At 49.4% G+C, this 16646-nt stretch overlaps 1 protein-coding gene across 1 annotated transcript in view; it reads right to left on the bottom strand.

The window, feature by feature from the left end:
* foxp4 (forkhead box P4) overlaps window positions 1-16646 on the bottom strand; it is a 319253-nt gene that overhangs the window by 10619 nt on the left and 291988 nt on the right. The window contains 3 exon segments of the mRNA XM_078420290.1: window positions 3033-3102; window positions 5691-5812; window positions 16228-16329. Of these exon segments, the coding sequence (XP_078276416.1) occupies window positions 3033-3102; window positions 5691-5812; window positions 16228-16329 (294 nt within the window).

Here is a 16646-nt window from a genome sequence, read left to right as displayed (position 1 = left end):
TGGAATATGAGGAACATCTGAGTTCATGATAAGATTTCAAAGTGGTAAATGGTTATCCTGTCTCATTCTTAGCTCACGTGCAAAATTATGGACTCATACAGCACAGAAAGAGGCCCTTCGACCCATCGAGTCTGTGCTGGCCAGTTCTATTTATACTAGCCCTTCATTGATCCCATTTTGGTTGCCCATCTCCCCTGAACTTCTACTGTTCAACTGCACACCCGGGGCATTTTACACTCATCAATTTTCACCTACCTCCCCCCTCCACCCCCCCTCACCCCCAGAGTTTTGTTCTGTGGTGTGGGGGTGGGCTACCTCATGAGTCACTATCCACCTCCTCATCAGCACACACTGCCTCAACTCTGCAAGGACTGAGGTTCCCACTTTGGCCTCATAAAGCTCAGAACCCATGGAAACAATGGGAAGCAACCCACTCTCAGTCCCAAGGAACTGCTCTAGAGATGAAGATGAAGAGTTTGCAGTTTGCAGTTTGCAGTTTGTCACTGAATAGCAGAAGTAGCAATTAAGATAACTCGTTTTAAATCATTACACTGAAGTTAGATTTTAGTTAGTTAGTTTAGCGTATTGTCACGTGAAAAGCTTTTGTTGCGTACGAACCAGCCAGTGGAAAGAGAATACATGATGACAATCGAGCTGTTCACAGTGTACAGATAGATACATGATAAGGGAACATGATTAGTGAATGGGTGACCTGTTGAGAGAATGAGTGGTAGCACAACATTCAGGGAAGGACCTAAAGGACCATTGTCTTCAGGAAGAGGAGGTAAAGGTCGTGCAAGGATTTCACAACAAGGATGAGAATTTTACAGGTTATTTGCACCTCGGGCTGTTAATTCAGATTAAATCAGCTTGTGTCCTTCTGAGGAGGTGACACACTCATGTGTATCATCTCAGCATCTGAGTCCAGGCGATGTACCCCTGTGTCTGTGGGTATTTGGCTGTGGGGGTGGGGGGTGTTCACTGCTGGCTCCGATCCTGACAGCCGTGCACATACATAGTCACACATACAATCAAGACCAGGATCCCAGCTGACAACTTGCCCTCCCACTGGTCACCTCACAAACCCTGCTCTGTCTCTCTGTCAGTGACTCAGGAGAGAGGAGCCTGCCTGAGATACCCAAAGTGGCCAGCTGGGGTCCCTGTCTCTCTGCACATCCAGCTGTGGACATCCCGAACATCAGCAGATGTGGGGCAGGGGGGCCGGTTCTCAGAGCTTATGCCACAAAGGAGCCTGGTTCTCAGTTCATCCAAGTTCACTGGCTGCCCCAGGCTCCTCCTTTCACGAGCCAGTGTGTGAGCCAGTCCTTGCACAAGAGAGTGTAGGTGCATCTTTAGAAGTGTGCAAATGTGTGCAAATTGTGTCTGTGTGTGTGCAGGAATAAATGTGTAATCATTTGTGTGCGGTGTTGTGCGGGCCTGTGTGGATGTGTATGTCTGTGTGCGAATGTGTGTTTATGTATACCCTTGTGTGTGTGTTTGCCCTTGTGTGCGTGTGTACATCCTGCAAGTACGTGTGTGTGTACATACTGCAAGTACGTGTGTGTGTACATACTGCAAGTACATGTGACAAGTTGTATGTGTGTAGAATGTGCATGTGAGTGTGCATTCTTTGGTGTGTGAATGTAAACGAGTGCCTATCCATGAGAGTGCACGGGTGTGGGCAGTAATATGTGTTTGGGTGAGTGGGGTTTGGGGCAGGGGTCTGATGCCTCTGCCCCTGGCTAGCATCTGCTGCTGGCCTTCAGTGGGGAATGTGAAAGGGTTGAGTGAAACCATCGCCCAATCTGCGCCTGGTCGCGCTGATACGTTGGAGTCCACACTGAGGTGCAAGTTTAGCTGAACACTCTGCCTGGGCCTACGCGATTTCCCGGTTGCCACACATTTCAACTCCCCTTCCCATTCCCAAACTGATCTTTGTGGCCTGGGCCTCCTCCACTGTCAGAGTGAGGCCACGCACAAATTGGAGGAACAGCACCTCATATTTCGCATATACCAGAGGTATGAATATTGATTTCTCTCATTTCAAGTAGCCCTTGAATTCTTCCCCTCTCTGTCCCTCCCTCACCCTAGTCATCTTGCTAGTTTCATTGTTTGTATCCCGTTATTATTACCTCTTCCACAGCCAACAATGGACCATTGTGGGCTCCACTGCCATCGTTGCTGGCTGTGATTTATTCTGTACCTTTTCATACCTCCAGTTTTCCTTTCCACTAACTCTCAATCTGAAGAAGGGTCTTGACCCAAAACATCACCTATTCCTTTTCTCTAGAGAAGCTGCCTGACCCTCTGAGTTACTCCAGCATTTTGTATCTATCGTCGGTGAAAACCAGCATCTGCAGTTCCTTCCTCCATACAGTACATGATTACAACCCAGTCATCCACAGTGTACAGGTGCAGGATAAAGGGAATCATGTATAATGCGAGATAAAGTCCAGTATAGCCCGATAAAGTTCAACGGCCTCCAATGGGGTAGATGGGAGGTCAGGACCACCCTCTAGTTGGTGAGAGGACAGTTCAGTTACCTGATGACAGCTGGGCAGATACCATTGGCCCCGTGTCTGCTTATGGAGTGGACCAATGATTAAAATCACCTTCCCATCTCCAAGAGAGCAGAGGGAAAGCTGGAGAGGGTGCAAATCATTTGTTTCAAAGCAGCCTGGACTAGTGACGAGCTGAACCACAAGTCCAACATAAACCTCAAGCAAACCATGAGGTCATACGTGGACATTTTAAAGGCAGAGATAGATAGATAAGATTCTTGATTAGTACAGGTGTCAGGGGTTATGGGGAGAAGGCAGGAGAATGGCGTTAGGTGGGAGAGGTGGATCAGCCATGATTGAATGGCAGAGCAGACTTGATGGGCCGAGTGGCCTCATTCTGCTCCATTCACCTATGAACCTATGAGAGGATAGGCAGCCTCAGGTGAGCAGTGGGAGATCACGCGATGTACTTGGCCTTCACAACCCTTTCCTCTCCTGATTGAAGCAACCAGTTGGAATGTGACCACTCACCTGGTAGCTTGATGTAAGTGCTCCTCCATATCCAAGACCTGTAATCACATTCTTCACTAAAGTTGGACTTCTAAAAAAAAGAACCAATTTGATCAGCACAAAGACAAATGTTTTTAACGAATCTGCTACAATAGAATTATGTACAAAACAAACAGTCCTGTAAATGTGTTTGCTGATCTTGTTGAAGGAATAAACAATAGACAATAGACAATAGGTGCAGGAGTAGGCCATTCAGCCCTTCGAGCCAGCACCGCCATTCAATGCGATCATGGCTGATCACTCTCAATCAGTATCCCGTTCCTGCCTTCTCCCCATACCCCCTCACTCCGCTATCCTTAAGAGCTCTATCCAGCTCTCTCTTGAAAGCATCCAACGAACTGGCCTCCACTGCCTTCTGAGGCAGAGAATTCCACACCTTCACCACTCTCTGACTGAAAAAGTTCTTCCTCATCTCCGTTCTAAATGGCCTACCCCTTATTCTTAAACTGTGGCCCCTTGTTCTAGCCTCCAGAAAGAATAGTAACCCTTTTAATGTGTCATAAAATATTTAACATACAAAAGCAAGGTATTCGGAGTCAGGTAGGCCACAAAAATGTCTTACATAAGACTTTCTCCTCCCCTCCTTCATCTCCTTGGACCAGTGTCTTAGTTTAGAGATACAGCGTGGAAACAGGCCCTTCGGCCCACCGAGTCCATGCATTAACACACGAGGGACAATCTTATATCTATACATTAATTCCAAGTCGATTAACCTACAAACTTGTACCTCTTGGGAGTGTGGGAGGAAACCAAAGATCTCGGAGTAAACCCACACGGTCACAGGGAGAATGTACAAACTCTGTACAGATAAGCACCTGTAGTCAGAGTCGAGCCTGGGTCTACTGGCACTGTAAGGCAGTAGCTCTACCACTACACCACCCTATTACACTGTAGCCCTATCTGCTCCTGTTCCTCTCCTTCTTGAGTCAAATGCAGCTTCCACTTGACAGTCCCAAAGTTATTCACCTCAGCTCATCATGTCCACACTCCCAACACCATCTGGGCCTTCTGAAACTCCTGCTGGATTGACAGTTGATGATTTGATGGGTGCCATTGGAGTGGGTTTTCTGACACTGAGCCCATTCACAAGCTGTGGTTTGGGATTTTTCCCATCTCAGCCTGATGACGAATAGTTGGGAAAGGTGAGAGGGGATGACCTCAACTTAATATCTTGCTGGCTGTTCACTGATCTCTGGGGTAAACTGAAACCAAATAGGTCACTTGGCGAAAGGCTGATGGGATCTGAGCTACTGACAATTATCCTTTCATCATTTTTTACAGATTCAAATTGTTACCTGTCATTCTCAAATGGTGATATAATCGGCTAAAGCAGAGGAGAATGTGCCATAAACATGGGCAAAGATCATCACGTTCTGAGATACTTTCTGGGGGATTACCATGGATACAGGGCAGGGGTGGGATTAGACACAGGGTCACCTTTCAGCGATGTTGTAGGGTCAGCCAGGGTTGACAGTGAGTCATGTTAACTGCACCCTATTCACCCCAGAGCACAGAAGATGTGGATTCCATTCCTGCGTTTGGGTCGGATGCTTTTCTACCCCTGCAACAGTCTGTTCGAACTCCTTCCATCGGGCAGACAATACAAGGCCTTCTATGCCCGCACCTCCAGACTCAGGAACAGCTTCATCCCCAGGGCCATAGCTACTATGAACCGGTCCTGCTGAGCCGGATGGCCACAACGCATAGATCAACTTGCACTTTACCCTGTCTAAAAACTGTTACAATTGTTTTGTTTCGTTGGGTTGCTGTTAATTACTTAAATTATTGCATCGTATGGGAGGCGCATTCCCAATCTCGTTGTACCCCTGGGTACAATGACAATAAAGATATATTGTATTGTATTGTATTTTATTTGGAATCTTAAGCCTTACTCTTTTTTATCCCCAATTCTTTTGTTCACTGTATGATTCTGACAAGTTATATCTTCCTATCCTGTCTCCAGGGTTTCAGTGCATTCCACATTGCAAGCTTGCAGTGACGTGGTTTAGATTAGATATACAGCGCGGAAACAGGCCCTTCGGCCCACCGAGTCCGCACCGACCAGCGATCCCTGCACATTAACACTACCCGACACACACTAGGGACAATTTACATTTATACCAAGCCAAATAACCTACAAACATGTACGTCTTTGATTGTGAGAGGAAACTGAAGATCTCGGAGAAAACCCACGCAGGTCACGGGGAGAACTTGCAAACTCTGTACAGACAGCACCCATAATCAGGATTGAACCTGGGACCTGGGGCTCTAGCGCTGTAAGGCAGCAACACTACTGTTGTGCCACCGTCTCTAGGATCTGTTACTGACATTCCTCCATGGGGGAGCAGCAACATTCCTCCACACTTTGAGGCTTGGACTCTAGAACAGTACAGCACAGGAACAGGCCCTTCGGCCCATAATGTCTGTGCTGAACATGATTCCAAGACCAACTCTTACCTGCCTGCACATAGTCCACATGGCTCTATTCCCCGCATGTTCATGTACCGCTCCAGAAGTCCCTGAGATGCCACTATCATATCTGAAGTGAGACACGGTGACCTGATGTGTGAAGGTGCCAGGGAGGGGGAGTAGGGAGTAATGCCAGAACTGGTGCCTTACCCGGTCATCTTTGGTGGTCTTCTCTTTTGGTACTCTAGTTCATCGACCGTCCAGACTGCCCCTTTTACATTCTCCACTCGGACAAAACACTTGTGGAGGCTAAGGTTGTGGCGCACCGCATTCTGTGACATACAGGAGAGAAGGGCAAGCACAGGGGTAAGACATGCCTTGACAAAGGTGACCATCCAGCACAGAAAACAAAGATACCGACCGAGTGGTCGTTCATCACCAGATGGTGGGTTCAGACGGGCGAGTGTGGACAACCATGCCCATCATATTCTGACGGCCCAAGTCCCAACTCTACTCTCTCCCGAGTAGAGAATCAATGTACTCAATGAGCTGAGCTGAGCTGAGCTGAGACACCCCAGCTGTTGCTCACCTATTCTGCATCAAGATATTAGAGCTCAAACTGAACAACTGGTCCATATCCCTCTATTCCTTTTGATTGGAGTGAACAGTGAAGAACTTGATAGTACATTCTGGATCGGAGAGGTGGGAGGGAAGGAACTACGAATGCTGCTCCACATCAAAGATAGACACAAGATGCTGGAGTAACTCAGCGGGTCCGGCAGCGTCTCTGGAGAGAGGGAATGGGTGGCGTTTCGGGTCGAGACCCTCCTCCAGGAGCCTGCTGAGTTACTCCAGCATTTTGTGTCTATCTGGATTGGAGAATATTAGTTATTAGGAAAGGTTGGGCAAACTTAGGTTGTGTTCTCTGGAACACTGGATGCAGAGGGGAGACCTGATAGAAGTATATAGAACTATGAGAAGGACAGATGGGCTGGGCAGTAGGAGTTTTGTCCCAAGGGACTGCTGACGTTGATTTTTCCCAGGCTGGAAATGCCAAACACTGGACAGCCTAGAGTCAAGGTCAGATCGGAAAAGTTTAAAGGAGATGTGTGAGTCGAGATTTTTACACAGGCAGTGGTGGGTGCCTGGAACGCACTGCCAGTGAGGTGCTAGAAGCAGATATAAAGGCAATGTTTACAAGGCTTTTAGACAGATGCATAAACAGGCAGGGAGTAGAGGTATATGGGCACAGGAATAGAGGGATATGGACAGGAATAGAGGGATATGGACAGGAATGGAGGGATATGGACACAGGAATAGAGGGATATGGACAGGAATGGAGGGATATGGACAGGAATGGAGGGATATGGACAAGAATAGAGGGATATGGACCTTGGGAACAGAGGGACATGGACCAAGGGCATAGTAACAGTATGTTTTCTGTAGAGAGCACAGTCCATAAGATGCTCTGCAGTAACTCAGTAACTTTCTTCTCCAGAACGTCCCAGTCCTGTGTGTCCGTGAGGGCACCACCACCTGCAGGTTCCCCTCCAAGATGCCCACCGTTCTGTACCTGGGAATGTATTGCCGTCCTGTGATCGGCATGTCCCGATGGTGTCACTCTGACCAGTTGCACTCTGGACTCTATCTGATCTCATGGCCCACAGTGAATCAGCAAAGATTGACACACAATGCTGGAGTAACTCAACGGGACAGGCAGCATCTCTGGAGACAAGGAATGGGTGACGTTTCGAATCGAGACCCTTCTTCAGACCCGACCGGAAACGTCACCCATCCCTTCTCTCCAGAGATGCTGCCTGCCCCACTGAGTCACTCCAGCATCCATTTTGTGTCTGTCTTTGGTGTAAACCTGCAGTGGCAGTACCTTCTTGCACAGTGCTGGCTCACCAACATCTTCTCATGCCCAATCAGGGATGAGCAGTAAATACTTGCTCACCAAACAAACTTATCCCACGAATAGATATAAGTAAAAATAATAATGATTTGGTGACGAGTGTTTTGACTTGCGATGTAGATTGGTTGAGGGAGAGAACTTTGACAGATTTATGCTGGATAGTCAGATCAGCAGATGTCTATAATATCAACGTCTCCCACTTCTTTAGCTGGAGGGTACTTTATAATAAACGGATACTCCAGACTATGTATGTTCAGCGCCAAATTCTCGAGTGGCTTCCAGTTACACACACAATCTGTCCCTGTAGCTTTGAGGTCTGGGTCCGATCTGTGTGGCCTCACAGTGACTCCATTAGACTGGGATCGGGGTGATGCCCTGGAACGTTCCTCTCCCACATCTCTGCAGATATTCATTTGAATTTTAAACGTGTCCTTCAGAATTAATTAGCATGTGGAGAAGCAGTCACAATTTAAACAAATACGTGAAAAGCTCGTCTGGAGCGGCATCTATAAAAATTAAACGCTAGACAAGTAAAGGCAGCACTATTGTGCCGCGAATGTGTAAAAACGCAGAGGCATCAAAGAGAAGTAATGTTTGTTCCATCGCTAAAACGGGGCATTCATTTACATCTAGTTCTCACAGATCACAACACCAATCATTTCTTTATCCTTGTCCTTAAATACTCCTTTTACAAATTCATGTAGATTTCTACATATTTTGAATTCTGCATGAAGCAAATTATTTTGCAAAGATTACATTACACCGAAAAAGAGAGAGAAAAAATGCAAAGAGAACATATCTACAACGCGAGGCTGTAATTGTATTCCAGTCACCAAGGAAGCAGATTTAATTTATGATAGCTTTTTACATGAAGCCTTTTGAAAAGACTGACAACAAGTAACTAGGGAGGTGGAGAGAGAATCTGAGAGAGGCAGTCACACACTGCCATTCACTTCCCTCAAAGGGATGGTCGTGAGTATCAACCCCAGCCCGGCACCTTGGCCCTTGGTCCAGGTGGCCACTTGGGGTGGTGGGGCTGGGGACACGATGCACTGCTACAGCAGCAGTACTGAGGGCTGAAGGGCCAATGCTCTAGCAGTGTGGTACCAACGCTGGTACTGGGGGAGTGGGGTACTGGGGTACTCGGGGAGTGGGGGTGTGGGGGAGTGGGGTAATGGGGTACTGGGGGAGTGGTGTACTGGGGTACTGGGGGAGTGGGGTACTGGGGGAGTGGGGGTGTGGGGTACTGGGGGAGTGGGGGTGTGGGGGAGTGGGGTACTGGGGGAGTGGGGGTGTGGGGTACTGTGGGAGTGGGGTACTGGGGGAGTGGGGGTGTGGGGTACTGGGGGAGTGGGGGTGTGGGGGAGTGGGGTATTGGGGGAGTGGGGTACTGTGGGAGTGGGGTACTGGGGGTGTGGGGGAGTGGGGTACTGTGGGAGTGGGGTACTGGGGGAGTGGGGGTGTGGGGGAGTGGGGTACTGTGGGAGTGGGGTACTGGGGGAGTGGGGGTGTGGGGGAGTGGGGTACTGTGGGAGTGGGGGTGTGGGGGAGTGGGGTACTGTGGGAGTGGGGTACTGGGGGAGTGGGGGTGTGGGGGAGTGGGGTACTGGGGGAGTGGGGGTGTGGGGGAGTGGGGTATTGGGGGAGTGGGGTACTGTGGGAGTGGGGTACTGGGGGTGTGGCGGAGTGGGGTACTGTGGGAGTGGGGTACTGGGGGAGTGGGGGTGTGGGGGAGTGGGGTACTGTGGGAGTGGGTACTGGGGGAGTGGGGGTGTGGGGTACTGGGGTACTGGGGAAGTGGGGGTGTGGGGGAGTGGGGTACTGTGGGAGTGGGGTACTGGGGGAGTGGGGGTGTGGGGTACTGGGGGAGTGGGGTACTGGGGGAGTGGGGGTGTGGGGTACTGGGGGAGTGGGGTACTGGGGGAGTGGGGGTGTGGGGTACTGGGGGAGTGGGGTCCTGGGGGAGTGGGGGTGTGGGGTACTGGGGGAGTGGGGGTGTGAGGGAGTGGGGTACTGGGGGAGTGGGGGTGTGGGGGTACTGGGGGAGTGGGGGTGTGGGGTACTGGGGGAGTGGGGTACTGGGGGAGTGGGGGTGTGGGGTACTGGGGGAGTGGGGGTGTGGGGTACTGGGGGAGTGGGGGTGTGGGGGAGTGGGGTACTGGGGGAGTGGGGGTGTGGGGGAGTGGGGTACTGGGGGGAGTGGGGGTGTGGGGGAGTGGAGTACTGGGGGAGTGGAGTACTGGGGGAGTGGGGTACTGGGGGAGTGGGGTACTGGGGGAGTGGTGCTGAGGGAGTAGTACTGGAGGAGTGGTATTTTGGGAGAACTGCGCTGTGCTGGGGTGGGAAAAAATGAGGCAATGTCCCCAGTGTGCCCCTGAGATCAGGCAGCTATGCACCACCACAGGCAATGCCCTCGCTACCCAGTGCCTGTCCCAGTGCCAGTGAGACCATCTCCCTGGTTAAGATTCATCTCATTCCTCTTGGACTCTTTCTGGGGCATCAGCAGCAGCTCAACCAATGCCCTGCATCCTTTTCAAGTCATGTTTAATACCCTGCCACTGCCGGGGAGGTACAACCGGCCCACACGAGGGCACATGTCCACATGTCCACACGAGGGCACATGTCCACATGTCCATACGAGGGCACATGTCCACACGAGGGCACATGTCCACATGTCCATACGAGGGCACATGTTCACATGTCCACACGAGGGCACATGTCCACATGTCCATACGAGGGCACATGTTCACATGTCCACACGAGGGCACATGTCCACATGTCCACACGAGGGCACATGTCCACACGAGGGCACATGTCCACACGAGGGCACATGTCCACATGACCACATGAGATCCACATGACCACACGAGGGCACATGTCCACACGAGGGCACATGTCCACATGAGGGCACATGTCCACATGTCCATACGAGGGCACATGTCCACGTGTCCACATGAGAGCACATGTCCACATGAGGCCCGCATTTCCACTTGAGGCCCACATGTCCACATGAGATCCACATGAGGTCCTCAGAAGCCCACATGCCTTCATGAGGTACACATGTGCAGATGAGGTCCACATGAGGTTCACATGAGGTCCACATGCCATCGTGAGGCCCACATGTCCACATGAGGTCCACATGACATCCACATGAGGCCCTTCCCACAGCATCATTGCCCAGCCGTTCATCCTGGGCAGCTGAGGGCAGCTGACTGACGGGAGGTGGCAGCTGGAGACTGATTTTGGACTTCAAGCCTCTCATTCCCCACTGGCAAACAAAGAGTTAACCTGATGGTGAGTGCAAAATAAACACTGTTTCTTTCAGCCACAGATAAAGCTTTTATCTGCTGATATCCCTCTGTAAAATAAGAGGACTAATAAAAATTGGATATAATTCTCTCAAAGATTAATAAATTGCCTCCAAATCCCTGTATTATGACTGATTGCATTATAGTTTTTAATTCATCTATTTCAATACCAAATGTGATTTTGTATTTTTGAAAACTACATTCAGTCAATCTTCTTGACAGAGGGCACATTTTCTCACAGTGCCTGTCTCTCCCGCTTCATCTGTGTGCATGTGATATCTCTCTCTCTCTCTCTCTCTCTCTCTCTCTCTCTCTCCCTCTCCCTCTCCCTCTCCCTGTCTCTCTCCCTCTCCCTCTCTCCCTCTCCCTCTCTCCCTCCCTCTCTCTCCCACTCTCCCTCTCTCTCTCTCCCTCTCCCTCTCCCTCTCCCACTCTCTCTCTCCCCCTCCCTCTCTCCCTCTCCCTCTCCCTCTCCCTCTCCCTCTCCCTCTCCCTCTCCCTCTCCCTCTCCCTCTCCCTCTCCCTCTCCCTCTCCCTCTCCCTCTCCCTCTCCCTCTCCCTCTCCCTCTCCCTCTCCCTCTCCCTCTCCCTCTCCCTCTCCCTCTCCCTCTCCCTCTCCCTCTCCCTCTCCCACTCTCCCTCTCCCTCTCCCTCTCCCTCTCCCTCTCCCTCTCCCTCCCCCCCCCCCACCCTCCCCATCTACTTCTCCCTCTCAATCTCACCACCCACCAATCTTCCTCTCCACCACCTCTAACTGTATAATTATGAGCATTGAAACAGTGGCTCGCATTAAGAGCAGCTCTCTTCAACTCTGCAAATTAGAATGACCCCAATTTCAGATAAAGGCCTGTATTTATATTTGCATTTTCAATCCGTGATGCGAGCTTTATTCATTCTGTTAAAACATTAGCAGCAATTTGAAAGGTCAATCACCAAAGACAATACAAATAAAACATGCAAAATAAAAAAATTAAAATGAAAGCCTTGAGGAAATTGGTTGGGAAAGAGAACATGGACCAACATTGCTGTTCAAATCAGAACAAGCCTTCACACAACATTGTCTGGACTTGGCTCATTTTAATTCAGGCTTTTCTCAATATTTTATTGTTTGTTTCTCCCATCAAATGTCTCCACCCTGAACACTAGCACTATCCTACGCACTAGGGACAATGTACAATCTGGACCAAAGCCAATGAACCTACAAACTTGTACGTCTTTGGAGTTTGGGAAACCACAGAGCCAGGAGAAAACGCATGCAGTTGTGGGGGAACGTACAAACCCTATACAGACAGCACCTGTAGTCAGGATCGAACCCGGGTCTCAGGTGTTGTAAGGCAGCAACTCTACCGCTGCGCCACCGTGCTGCCAATAACTGGTTAAAATGGTTAAAAAGGTGCAGATGAAATGTTTTCCTGGATTTGTGTTTTACTTCCCCCTGACATCCTCTCCTTCCAACATTGAATCTGCACGGCGTCCTTTTACGCACTGTTAGTGCATGATAACTATGCAAGTCAGACCCTGGGCAGGTTCACTGATAATCACACAATAATCACCCAGCCTGTTTGTTCATGACTTCATTGAAAAATGATCATCCTGACTTCCACTGACAATTAAATTAACCAACAATTAATAATCTACCATTTATAAATGGCTATGAAGAGAATGCATCACTACAGTCTCTGAAGGTGTGACTCTACCTGGGGTACAGTCTCTGAAGGTGTGACTCTACCTGGGGTACAGTCTCTGAAGGTGTGACTCTACCTGGGGTACAGTCTCTGAAGGTGTGACTCTACCTGGGGTGCAGTCCCTGAAGGTGTGACTCTACCTGGGGTGCAGTTCCTGGTGTGACTCTACCTGGGGTACAGTCCCTGAAGGTGTGACTCTACCTGGGGTACAGTCCTTGAAGGTGTGACTCTACCTGGGGTACAGTCCCTGAAGGTGTGACTCTACCTGGGGTACAGTCCTTGAAGGTGTGACTCTACCTGGGGTACAGTCCTTGAAGGTGTGACTCTACCTGGGGTACAGTCCTTGAAGGTGTGACTCTACCTGGGGTACAGTTCCTGGTGTGACTCTACCTGGGGTACAGTCCTTGAAGGTGTGACTCTACCTGGGGTACAGTCCTTGAAGGTGTGACTCTACCTGGGGTGCAGTCCCTGAAGGTGTGACTCTACCTGGGGTGCAGTCCATGAAGGTGTGACTCTACCTGGGGTACAGTCCCTGAAGGTGTGACTCTACCTGGGGTACAGTCCCTGAAGGTGTGACTCTACCTGGGGTACAGTCCTTGAAGGTGTGACTCTACCTGGGGTGCAGTCCCTCACAAGGTCAGTGCCTTCAGGAAGTGTCCAGGTGATATTTCACACTGGCTCCATGGTACCAGTTTGACAGACAGGGTCTGGCTAGATCATGAACTGTGAAGACGATGTCATTCTTGCAGGGAGTACAAGTTTGTGAAGTGACAGGTTTGGGGAGGTTTGGTGGAGTCTGCATTGTTCTAGCATTCATTTTCATGATTGATCATCCCCATTGCCACCTCCTGCCTTGCCACACTTGCCTGCTCTCAGATGCATTTTCTCTCCATAAATGGCTGAGATTTCTGCAGGGCAGGGTCAGTCTGATTGCGGCTCTCTGGTTGTAAGTGTGAATTTTTAATGAAGTTCCAATGACACTCTATTTAGCTATTTCGAAGATAAAGCTCTTGGTTTCTGTCTGTGAAGCTGCTCAGCTTGTTTCAAATGTCACAGCCTCTCGTGCTGAAGGCAAACAAAAAATCTCGCAGTGCAAAAACGAGATAAATAGAGCTCTCAATGAGTTGCTAATAATCACATTAAACCATTTGTTTATGTGCTGGTGTGACTGACACACACCTACTCTGACTGAAACAGCCACATCAAATCTCCCAAGGCTGTTTAATCACACAGGGATAAGTTTAAATTAACTCGCTCCTGATAGCCAATGTCCCGCATTATAAAGCAATTGCAAATCCACGCACAGTTAGACATTTTTCTTCCTTTTTTGATTTAATGACTATAGTCTATGCCTTTCATCTTACATTTTGTTTTAAAATATAACCGGGACAGTTTAGAAACATTCTCCTCAGCTAGCATCCCACCTTGAGGCTCAGCCTTTAACCCAGGACCTGGGCCCACAGGCATTCACCACCCCAGCAATGTTGTGTGACCGGCCCACAGAGCCATGCTCTGCAGTGGACAGGCAGGGGCAACGGTGTTGGAAATCATTAACCAATTAGCCCTCACTGAGGTGACACGCACGCATGCACACATACATGCACACACCCAAACACACACACACACACACACACACACAGGTGCAGACACACCCACACGCAGGTGCACACACACACACACACACACACACAGGTGTGCACGCATACACACGCACACACACACACACACACACACACACAGGTGCAGACACACACACAGGTGTGCATGCATACACACACACACACACACAGGTGCACACACACACACATACACACACACACAGGTGCACACACACACACACACAGGTGCAGACACACACACACACACACACACACACACACACAGGTGCAGACACACACACACACAGGTGCACACACACACACACACACACACACACACACAGGTGCAGACACACACACACACAGGTGCCCACACACACACACACACACACACACACACAGGTGCAGACACACACACACGCACTCACAAGTATATACAAAGACATACACGCACACACAAGGGCAATCCAACAATTGTACAGAAGGCTGAAGTGGTTGCAAACAGAATATTCACAGTCTGTATCTGAACACAAACCTTGTGCAAACTCTGAGCTGTCAATGAGTTGTTACTTTTAAATGTATTTCTCTCAGGATTGTTTTTGTTTGTTTGTCACTTGTTCAAATTTGTTTAACCGACAGGGTTAGACATTTGAACCTTGATTGATGGCTGGCGTGCTGTTTCCAGCCACTCTACACCCCAGTGATTGAGCCTACAGTAACGCTGGGGAGAGCCTCGTCCGTGCATCCCCTCCACTGCAGGACTGCCTGCAGTCAGTGTGCAGCTCCATGCCCAGTCTTGGCTTTAGTGTTGCTTGTGTGTGGACACGAGGGAGTGGCTGGCATACCAGTTAAATCAGCTACATTTATCAACATTTGTTTTCACTCTTCTGTTTTGAATTTGTAACAAATCTTCTCATTCAATAAACACACAACTAAAAAGTCGAATGTCAACATTGTAATGTTGAAATTCTAAAACTTTAAAAGTCTTGTTTTCATTGTTTTGGAGGTGCCAGTACACTGCCCTGGTATAAGCATCACTAATAATTTAATACTAATACTAATAAGGGTGCTACGGTGGCGCAGCGGTAGAGTTGCTGCCTTACAGCGCTTGCAACGCCCGAGGCCCGGGTTCGATCCCGACTACAGGTGCTGTCTGTACGGAGTTTGTACATTCTCCTCGTGACTGAGGGGAGATCTTCGCTATTCTCCCACACTACAAAGACGTAGGTTAATTGGCTCGGTGAATGTGTAAATGTCCTAGTGTGTGTAGGATAGTGTTAGTGTGCGGGGATCGCTGGTCGATGCAGACTCGGTGGGCCGAAGGGCCTGTTTCCACGCTGTATCTCTAAACTAAACTAAACTAAACTAAAGCACTGGGTGTTGTACTGATATTGGTTTGTTGTTGTCATGTGTAGAGAGATACTATGATCAATGATGGAGCAGGAATACATCTCCATCTCAGCTCAGTGCTGCTCTTTATTGCATCCCAGCATTCGATGCACATTCCCCACCAAGCCAAGCATTCCTGGCAGTTTCCACCATGTTCACACCTTTACCTTCACCATGCCAGTTACTCAGAAGAACAGGACAATGACGAACAAACCTGGGGCAGCGCGTAAGGTTTGTGAATGATATCCCTTCATCCCAGCTGAGAAATGCCGTGCTCTGCTTTGAGTCCCTTGATTGAGCAATTGCATTACTGTCCACTCAGGAGGAACAACCATAGGTTCAAACACTGCCTCGAAATCTAGAGCACAGCATCTAGGCTGACACATCTGCACGAGGTCGTGCTGCACTGTGCAGATGTTAAACAGGCCACATCTGCCCTGGCAGGCAGCTGTTAAATGTAACAAACCAGGGATGTTGTTACTAATGCCCAATCCAATATCTATTTTTGAACAGTTTTTTGGCTACAGGAGCATATTGTTCACAATAACATTGGTGTGATGTCTACACTACAACACTGGTTACACTCCAGAAGCACTTGGGATATGCAGAGGTAGTGATGAGTTCTTATTCTTATACTGCATCCCAAAATGTTCCTTCCTTAATTTGTATTGAATGAATGAACATCAACTGGTTCCAACGATCCTACAGGGAAGTTTGCCCCATGATATGATTACTTACTCACCATCCTACACAGGAGCTTTGAATCAAACCACAGTATTTCTGGAGCCCGAATATTCTTTACGCAATAGGGACTGCAGTTTACATTCAAACATGCACACGCGTGACACTCACCTTCCACGTGGCTGTGTTTCTGCGGAAGTACGCAAACATTCGTGTAAACCAGTTATAAATTTCGTTGAGCGTTAACTGTCGGTCTGGAGCTTCCAAGATGGCCTAGGGGGAGGAATGGCCTGAGTTAACCCAAGGGATTGCAGGAGGGAGGGTGGGATGGGATGGGATGGGAGGGGGTGGGATGGGATGGGATGGGATGGGATGGGAGGGGGTGGGATGGGATGGGATGGGATGGGAGGAGAGGGGGTGGAAGAGGATAGTCAGTAGGACGGGACAGGACAGGGCAGCTCAGATCAGCATGGGTCACACAGACCGGGGTCAATTGAGGCAGTCATAGGGACAGGGATGGTTCGGATCAAGGCAGGATAAGGGTACTGTCAGAATGTAGCGGGACTGGACGCGGTAGTTCAGGATTAGAC

Source organism: Rhinoraja longicauda, chromosome 24 (assembly GCF_053455715.1).
Source record: "Rhinoraja longicauda isolate Sanriku21f chromosome 24, sRhiLon1.1, whole genome shotgun sequence".
NCBI lineage: Eukaryota > Metazoa > Chordata > Chondrichthyes > Rajiformes > Arhynchobatidae > Rhinoraja > Rhinoraja longicauda.
The sequence above is the reverse complement of the archived record's forward strand: the minus strand, read 5'-3'. Positions and strand labels throughout refer to the sequence as shown.